The sequence below is a fragment of the Salvelinus namaycush genome, chromosome 25 (genome assembly GCF_016432855.1).
Source record: "Salvelinus namaycush isolate Seneca chromosome 25, SaNama_1.0, whole genome shotgun sequence".
Taxonomy (NCBI): Eukaryota; Metazoa; Chordata; class Actinopteri; order Salmoniformes; family Salmonidae; genus Salvelinus; species Salvelinus namaycush.
The window spans coordinates 6,985,274-6,994,949 of NC_052331.1; the positions used below are offsets into that span (position 1 = coordinate 6,985,274).

Here is a 9,676-nt window from a genome sequence, read left to right on the forward strand (position 1 = left end):
TTATGCATGTTAACAGGGCTGTAGACCTGTCTGGTCTGTGAGAATGGGAGTCAAAAATGAAGCTCCTGTGTAGATACAGAGTTGTCCTCTCTATCAGAGCCATGTATTTCTGCCCTGAGGTATCCTACAGATGGACAGGCTAATGACACGAGTATACTAACAACAATGAATCAACAACAGTAACAACACATACAGTACATCAACAAGACAGACAACACTATACCAACTGCAATGACAACACTTATCTACAGTATTTATAGTTTGCAACAGCAGATAGTGATACATCTGATAAACCAGCCAGGTCACCCGTGATGCAAGTCAGTATTCAACATCCATCCGTGTCTGAGGGCATCGGAAGAGCACATGGAAACCGGCCACGTAACGCTGTTACGTTCAAGTAGGTTTCGGTTTTGCTAGGGTGTTGTGTGCAGGGATGGTGGATGGGCATAAGCACCAATGAGAATAACTAGTTGTTGTTATACAAGATAAAGAGGTCATCTGAATAGAAGAGTACTGTTTTTAAATTGGAACTAAATTATTTTGTATTAAGCATCTGCCTCTGGTGCCAAAGGTTGCATGTTCAAATCCAATGATAGGCTTAAAACAAAAATCTAAAAAAAAACTTCCTATCTCAAACCTTTAATAACCTTTCGAAGTTAATGCCTAAACTTAACCATAACCTTAAAAATTTGGAGTTAATGCTTAAACTTAACCATAACCTTAAAAATGCTGAGTTAATGCCTAAACTTCACCTTAAACACTTCTAAATTTGACATTTGAGAAACATGGATGAATGTCTAATTCAGACATGAGACTGTGAGAGCTAGTTGGATAAAAGGACCAGCCATCACAGACAGAGGCCCCACTGCCTCCATCACTCACCCCACAAACGGAGCAGTGATCTAGGGGAGGAGAAGGGGAGGTGATGGAATGGAGTATACTGGAGCCTCTGGGGGAGGTCTGCCCTTGGCCCTGTTCACAGTCCTCATTCATGCAGTGACTCAGTCAGTGAACCGTAGGATGACACAGGGGAGAGGAGACCTACAGACCTCATCCATCACACTGAATAACAGCCAGAGAAGCCAGGCAAGGGCACATACACACATACACTAACAGACAGGCACACACACACACATGCAGACACACATGCACACACACACTTACACACATACACACCCATAATCTGGTATAAATTATGAGAATGGTTGTTCAGTGGTCTTGTTAAGCTGGTTTGCAATGAAGTGAGAGGGAAGCTTGGCCGGGTATTTGGATCGCTCATCTGTTGCTGCAGAGGTTGTGTCATGAAGAAGTTGCTATATTTGTCACGTTCCCCCCAAAAATTCAATTTCCAGCTATCATAAAACAGGCAGGATCCTTCAGATATATGAGGTGTCTGGCTGTGCTATGTTTTGACAGGGCGGGGACGTTTGTGTGTCTGTGTGCCTGTGTGTGTGTGTGAAAGAGAGAGGCTGGTTTTCTAAACTTGAGATCTAGTTGTGTATTCAAGCTCTCTATCGAGACGGGGACCTCTTCCAGATAGGCCTCAGGCTAAGATTGAGAGCAGGCAGCAATCTGTGTGGGTTTACCAGGGGCTTTGTGTGTGTGTGTGTGTGTGTGTGTGTGTGTGTGTGTGTGTGTGTGTGTGTGTGTGTGTGTGTGTGCCCTACATCAACATTTTTTATTCACTGTAGTTGTTTCACCTGTCTTTGTGCTTGTCTCCACCACCTCCAGGTGTCGCCCATCTTCCCTATTATCCCCAGTGTATTTATTCCTGTGTTCTCTGTTTGTCTGTTGCCGGTTTGTCTTGTCTTGTCAAGCTTACCAGCGGGTTTTCCGAGTTTCTGTTTTTCCTAGTCTCTGTTGTTTCTGGTCCTCCCGGTTTTGACCTCTTGCCTACCCTGACACTAATACCCTGACTACACCGCTCACGTCGCGTGCCCGAGCATTGCAAAATACATTTTGAAATCTATATTATTCAATTATTGCACCCACATTGCTTGCGCGTGCCAAATAGAAGTCAGTTCTATTTGTGACGCAGATCGCACTGCAAGTCCTGCCTCTCCCATCTCCTCATTGGTTTATAGAAGCAGGTACCCATGTGCCATCTCCTCATTGGTTATACCCACGTAGGTGACTGAAAGACTAACTAGGTCGGTGGCGGTAATGCACCTAATTTATGAAAGTTGCCAATCGCAATATAAAGTCCAGAGAAGAAAAAGCCTGGAAGGAGGAGAGATGACTAGCCGTGTGATAGCAGAAAGAACAGTCTATGATTTGGGTGACTGGAGTCTTTGACAGGAGTCTGTGACTGGAGTCTTACGCAATACCCTCTGTAGCACCTTACGGTCAGATGGTGAGCAGTTGCCATACCAGGCGGTGATGCAACCGCTCAGGATGCTCTCGATGGTGCAGCTGTATAACTTTTTGAGGATCTGGGGACCTATGCCAAATCTTTTCATGAGGGGGAAAAGGTGTCTCTTCACAACTGTCTTGGTGTGTTTGGACAATGATAGTTCGTTGGTGATGTGGACACCAAGGAACTTGAAACTCTCGACCCGCTCCACTTCAGCTCCGTCGATGTTAATGGGTGGCCTATTCGGCCCACCTTTTCCTATAGTCAACAATCAGCTCCTTTGTCTTGCTCACATTGAGGGAGAGGTTGTTGTCCTGGCACCACACTGCCAGGTCTCTGACCTCCTCCCTATAGGCTGTCTCATCGTTGTCGGTGTTCAGGCCTACCACTGTTGTGTCATCAGCATACTTAATGATGGTGTTGGAGTCTTGCTTGGCCACGGAGTCGTGGGTGAACAGGGAGTACAGGAGGGGACTAAGCGCGCACTCCTGAGGGGCCCCAGTGTTGAGGATCAGAGTGGCAGATGTGTTGTTGCCTACCCTTACCACCTGGGGGCGGCCCGTCAAGAAGTCCTGGATCCAGTTGCAGAGGAAGGTGTTTAGTCCCAGGGTCCTTAGTGCTGAGCTTTGTTGGCACTATGGTTTTGAACGCTGAGCAGTAGTCAATGAACAGCATTCTCACATACAGTAGGTGTTCCTTTTGTCCAGGTGGGAAAGGGCAGTGTGGAGTGTGATTGAGATTGCGTCATCTGTGGATCTGTTGGGGCTGTATGCGAATTGGAGTGGGTCTAGGGTTTCTGGCATGATTGTGTTGTAGTGAGCCATTACCAGCCTTTCAAAGCACTTCATGGCTACCGACGTGAGTGCTACGGGGCGGTAATCATTTAGGCAGGTTACCTTTACTTTCTTGGCCACAGGGACAATGGTGGTATGTTTGAAACATGTAGGTATTACAGACTCGGTCAGAGAGAGGTTTAAATGTCAGTGAAGACACTTGCCAGTTGGTCCGGGTGCTTTGAGTACACATCCTGGTAATCTGTCTGGCCCCACGGCTTTGTGAATGTTGACCTGTTTAAAGGTCTTGCTCACATCGGCTACGGAGAGAGCTGGTGCTCTCATGCATGCTTCAGTTATGCCGTGTATTCTCTCTAGGAACCTGAAGGAATATACAGCATAATGTATAGAGTATTACCATATAGAAGATGAACCTCGTAATCCTACCTCATATTTGCTCTTCATCTAAGGAGAATGTTGATTGGGTTTGAAGTTTGTCGATTTTCAGAAGATCAAATACGCCTATGCTGGGATTTTGTAGAAAGCCTCAAATTTGATAGTTTTTTTGTGATCATTTTACAGAAATAGGCATAACAATTCCTTCCCAATTTCCAGTGAGCGTTGTCTCTCATCCAAATGTGGGAGAACTTTGCTTGCCCAAAGTTCAATCAAAGCTGCAAATAAATAGTCCTAAGGAAATAACTATGCAAGTAGGGAATATTTTTCTTCTCTTTGAGACAGACAGAAAGATGGCTCTTTGCCCCCGTGACTCAACCCTTGAATGGTGCCCGATAAACACAAACTAGCACATATATTATTAATCTGTTTAGCTCTGCATGAAACACAACCAATCTTCAGAGTGCTTTTTAACATCCCTCCAGTAAATGCAGTGTAATATATTATAACACCCTCTCCTTCTCATTCATCTTAAAGGGATAATTCAGGATTTTTATTTACTTCCTCAGTCAGATGAACTAGTGGATACCATTTGTATGTCTCTGTGTCTAGTATGAAGGAAGTTAGAGGTAGTTTTGTGAGCCAATGTTAACTAATGTTAGTTAATGCTAATTAGCAAATGCGCTAACACTAGTTAGCAACTCCCTTCATAATGGACACAGAGACATAAAAATGGTGTCCACTAGTTCATAGGGGAAGATATTATCCTGAACTATCCCTTTAAGATCCCAACTTTTAATGCAGCTCAGACTCAGACCTCTTAAGGATCGGCCCCTTTTTTTCCCAATTTTCGCCTAAAATGACATACCCAAATCTAACTGCCTGTAGCTCAGGTCCTGAAGCAAGGATATGCATATTCTTGGTACCATTTGAAAGTAAACACTTTGAAGTTTATGGAAATGTGAAAGGAATGTAGGATAATATAACACATTAGATCTGGTAAAAGATAATACAAAGAAAAAAACAACCCTCTTTTGTATTTTTGTTGTACCATCATTTTTGAAATGCAAGAGAAAGGCCATAATGTATTATTCCAGCCCAGGTGCAATTTAGATTCTGGCCACTAGATGGCAGCAGTGTATGTGCAAAGTTTCAGACTGTTCCAATGAAAGATTGCATTTCTGTTCAAAATTTTGTATCAAGACTGCCCAAATGTGCCTAATTTGTTTATTAATAACTTTTCATGTTCAAAACTGTGCACTCTCCTAAAACAATAGCATGGTATTCTTTCACTGTAATAGCTACTGTAAATTGGACAGTGCATTAGATTAACAATAATTTAAGCTTTCTACCAATATCAGATATGTCTATGTCCTGGGAAATGTTCTTGTTACTTACAACCTCATGCTAATCGTATTAGCCTACGTTAGCTCAACCGTCCCACAGGGGACCCACCAATCCTAAAGAAGATATTTATTTTAATGTCTGCTTTTTTCATGGTGTTTCACCGCTAATAACAGCTAAGTGAAGCCAGTACTTTGCATCATCAATCCTTTAATCATGGTCTTTTTAAAATAGCAGCCTTTAGATTTTAGAGAGAATAAAAAATCTTCAGTGTTTCCTTATAATAAGATTCTTGTGTGGCTCTTTAATTCCTGTTAACAGGCTGCACTATACCTGTTTCATCTTTGATCCCTGACAGGGTGTTCCACAGGTGTCAGTGTCGATCCCGCTCCCATTTATCTCTGATGTGCTAATTGTGTTGAGCTGATCTCAGCTCTCTTCTAGTGTTTCACTGGAGGGAATGAGATACAGGACTAATGAGATGGAGCTCTAGGTTTGTAAGCCAGGGGCCTGGTGAAGTCTGGGTCCTGGTTCCAATATAAAAACACCAACTTGTCATCACATCCTCTTTATAAAATGTTCAACCAAGGTCACTGACTTTGGCAACCTAATCCCCTGTAGCTCTTCCGTAGGTTGTTGATGTAAATGAGAATCGGTGCAATCACTGCTGAACCTTTGTGTGTTGTGTGTGTGTGTGTGTGTGTGTGTGTGTGTGTGTGTGTGTGTGTGTGTGTGTGTGTGTGTGTGTGTGTGTGTGTGTGTGTGTGTGTGTGTGTGTGTGTGTGTGTGTGTGTGTGTGTGTGTGTGTGTATTGGGGCAGTACTGAACGTTCTGAACCTTTTGGCTGGTGTCCTCTGGCAAATCACTCAACATTGAGTGGGCGACTTGACAGGTTGCTTGAAGGAACGTTTAAGCATGAGCTTTTTTTCTTTTTTTGTGGAGAGAAGAACAACATGCCTTTTTAATTTATTCAAAGTAAAATGACACATTCAAAGACACACTCACAGTCACTTGCACACACATTACCACAGAATGACTCATAGTGGCAATGAGACAACAAGGTTTGCCTGAAAACGTTATCTGAAATGTCTGTAAAATGTGTGTGTATGTGTGTCTTTGTATGAAGAAAAGGTTGTGTTCATGTCACTGTGACACACATATACACACAGATTTTACAGGCATTTCAGGGGATGTTTCCACGCTAACCCTGTTGTCTCTTTGCATCGCATCGTATGTTGTGTGTGATGAATTCAGTGTGTGTCGAGGTACGAAGAAAGCACATAGCGAGGAGGAAAGAAGGGGAGGAAACAGGCATGAATTCACAGGCTGCTTCTCACTCACGTGATTCCCAATGCCCTTGTTCTACTGCTACACTCATAGATAAATGAACAAGTATCCTCACTACAGATGTAGGATCTTAATTTGAGCCAGTTTGCTACAGCAGGAAAATAATCCTGCAGCAACAGGAAATGGGAATTATTATGTGGATTATAATTAATGGACATTTTTGTAGGGGTTGATACATTTTTCATAAGGGAAAATCAAGTCTGAAAGTCTGGAAATTACAAACTTCATAAGTCTTTTTAAACCTCAAATACAAGTTTAACATTTCCTGTATTGAACGGTGATCCAATTAAGATCCTACATCTGTGTTTTAACTATCATAAACGAAATAATGTGCTATAAAGTGATGGTGTCAGTGGTGGTTTAATGCTTTGTAAAGTAGCTGTGATGTCTAAGCTCTCTGGTTATCAGGGGCATAATGACAGTTGTATAGTAAGGTGCATGGATTATCCAGGACACTGAATGTAATTTTTATGAACATAAATGTGTTGATAGGTGTTTTAAAAGACTAGTCCATCTGTCTTCCTCTCCTCCCTTCACCCACACTCTTTTCTGTCTGTACTTTCCATTATCCCTTCCCCATCTCTTCAATTTCTTACCTTAATTCTCCCTTCTATTTTTCTCCATCTTTCCCTCTCTTTCTTCAACCTCCCTCTCTCTGTCTTTATCTACCTTCTCCCCCACATTTTCTCCCTTTCTCCTCCCTACTTCTCTACTCTTTATTCCCAAGCTTTCTCAATAACCTCTCCTCCCTCTGTCTCCCTTTCCCTATAGGTGTGTAGTACACTGACCCTGCCTGTGATAGGCTAGAAGTCAGACCATGATTGGCTCCCTGGGCCCCGGTGTGTGGTCCCTGACGCCGTGGCGGTGGGTGAGTCTCTGGGGGCCGGCCCTGCTGCTGGTTACCATTATATCCCTGCTGCCAGGTAGTTGCCAGGCATGCCCGCCGCGGTGCGAGTGCTCGGCCCAGATCCGGTCAGTCTCGTGCCAACGGCGGCGCCTCACCGGCATCCCAGAGGGCGTCCCTACGGAAACCCGCCTCCTGGACCTCAGCCGGAACCGGCTCCGCTGGGTCGAAATGGGCGACCTGGCACCGTACCCACACCTTGAAGAAGTGGACTTGAGTGAGAATCTCATTGCCACGCTGGAGCCCAACGCGTTCGCCAACCTGCAGAGCCTCCGGGTGTTACGGCTGAGGGCGAACCAGCTGAAGCTTGTACCCATGGGGGCCTTCGCCAAGCTGGGCAACCTGACCACGCTGGACCTGAGTGAGAACAAGATGGTGATTCTGTTGGACTACACCTTCCAGGACCTGAGGAGTCTGAGACACCTGGAGGTGGGAGACAACGACCTGGTCTACATTTCTCATAAGGTAAACTGTTATCCATCTGTTTTCCAAGTACTTTCTCTAACCTTTTATTGATTATATTATGTTTCCACAATTGGCACTCACATCTAATCATGTTCAATCTGATTGTATTTGAAGGCCTTTTCTGGTCTGCTGGGGCTGGAGGACCTGACCATCGAGCACTGCAATCTGACGTCCATCTCTGGCCAGACACTGTCCTACCTACGCAGCCTGGTCACTCTGCGATTACGGCACCTCAGCATCGCCGCCCTAGAAGACCACAACTTCCGCAAGCTTAACAACCTGCGGGGACTGGAGATCGATAACTGGCCCTATCTGGAGTACATCTCCCCGCTCAGCTTCCAGGGCCTGGACCTGTCCTGGTTGTCCATCACTAACAGCAACATCACCTCCGTCCCCTCGTCCTCCTTCAGGAACCTGATCCACCTCACTCATCTCAACCTGTCCTTCAACCCCATCACCACCCTGGAGCCCTGGGCCTTCAGGGACCTGCTGAGGCTCAAGGAGCTGATTATGGTGAACACGGGCCTAGCTACAGTGGAGCCCCACTCCCTGGGAGGCCTCAGACAGATCCGGGTCCTCAACTTCTCCTCCAACGAACTCCAGACCCTGGAGGAGAGATCGTTCCACTCTGTCAACAGTCTGGAGACGCTGCGGGTGGACGGGAACCCGCTGCTGTGTGACTGCCGTCTGTTGTGGATCCTGCAGAGACGCAAGACCCTCAACTTTGACGGCAGGGTGCCCGTGTGCGCTGGGCCAGAGGAGGTGCAGGGGTATAGCCTTAGCACCTTCACCGACTCAGCGCTCTTCGATTACTTCACATGCCAGAAGCCCAAGATACGCAACCGCAAACTTCAACAGGTAAGAGTTATTATCTCACTTTGCTGTACACGTAAGCATAATGTAACTACAGTGTAGGTACACATTGATATGTTGTACTTACAGCTTTGTTGCCTGTTTCATTTTTGTGCCTAATACTTAATTCATTCATTCATTTATATATTCATTCATTCATTCCTCTAAGGTGACGGCTCGTGAGGGCCAGCCAGTGAGTTTCCTCTGCAGTGCCGTGGGAGAGCCCGCCCCCAACATCATGTGGATCTCCCCTCAGCGCCGAATAATCACAGCCAAGAGCAATGGCCGCATCACTGTCCTCCCAGGAGGGACGCTAGAGATCCGCTATGCCCAGGTCACCGACAGTGGCACCTATATGTGCATCGCCAGTAACGCCGGCGGCAACGACACCTACTTTGCCATGCTCACCGTCCGGGGCGCACCGCTGGATGCCGCGTCGGCTTTCTTCGCCAACCGCTCGCTGTACGGCGGCGAGTTCTTCAACGACACAAACCTGAACAGCACGCGCGTCTTCCTCAAGTTCACCCTGGACCTGACCACCATCCTTGTCTCCACGGCTATGGGCTGCATCACCTTCCTAGGCGTGGTGCTCTTCTGTTTCCTGTTGTTGTTCGCATGGAGCAGGGGGCGGGGCCAGCGCAAGAACAACTTCACAGTGGAGACCCCTTTCCGGAAGGCCGAGGGGCCTGCGGCCACGGGTAGTGCTGGAGGGGCCCGGAAATTCAACATGAAGATGATATGAAACAACGCAGCCAAGGGCCAGACGGGGGAGGCATAAGCATGTCCCGGAAATGTGTTTGACAAAACACATTCCGCTGACTCGCAAAGATTTTTTTTTTTATAATTAAATTAAATCCATACAGTATTCACACATGGCAGGGCCAGATTCGATTTGATGATGACCTTGATCTCACCAGCTCTTACTGGTTTTATTCAGCTTGTGGTACAAATGTGTATTTAAGATAATTATAAGAACTTTCCAGTGAAAAAATATAACATTGTCGTTGAGCTTGATAAGAATTATAGAAGTTAAGAATTTAGTTTGATCTTTTACTGGGTGATTACTGTGTTGTGAAATGCTTGTAGTTATGTCTCTCTCACAGGAAGTGACATCACAGGAAGTGAAAAGGATTTCCTGGAAGCTGTGTACTTGTAGTGGTCATTGCACAGAGGGCATGGAGAGACACGGCCATCAACTTATCACAGTATTTGTAGTCTTGCTTTCTTAAATTCTGCCTTTTT

At 45.6% G+C, this 9,676-nt stretch overlaps 1 protein-coding gene across 1 annotated transcript; it reads left to right on the forward strand.

Moving 5' to 3' along the window:
- Nucleotides 1–7,030: 7,030 nt before the first annotated feature.
- LOC120020578 (leucine-rich repeat and immunoglobulin-like domain-containing nogo receptor-interacting protein 3) lies at nucleotides 7,031–9,176 on the forward strand. Its single transcript, XM_038964282.1, has 3 exons — nucleotides 7,031–7,582; nucleotides 7,697–8,440; nucleotides 8,604–9,176. The coding sequence occupies exons 1-3, from the start codon at nucleotides 7,031–7,033 to the stop codon at nucleotides 9,174–9,176; spliced, it is 1,869 nt and encodes a 622-aa protein (XP_038820210.1).
- The last annotated feature ends 500 nt before the right edge of the window (nucleotides 9,177–9,676 follow it).

What these genes read in the sequence shown, in the direction of transcription:
- LOC120020578 (XM_038964282.1), top strand. Translation starts at nt 7,031, where the DNA reads ATGATTGGCTCCCTGGGCCCCGGTGTGTGGTCCCTGACGCCGTGGCGG. An exon ending in TGGTCTACATTTCTCATAAG is followed by an intron (nt 7,583 to 7,696) that starts GTAAACTGTTAT and finishes TTGTATTTGAAG; the next exon opens with GCCTTTTCTGGTCTGCTGGG. An exon ending in GCAACCGCAAACTTCAACAG is followed by an intron (nt 8,441 to 8,603) that starts GTAAGAGTTATT and finishes CATTCCTCTAAG; the next exon opens with GTGACGGCTCGTGAGGGCCA.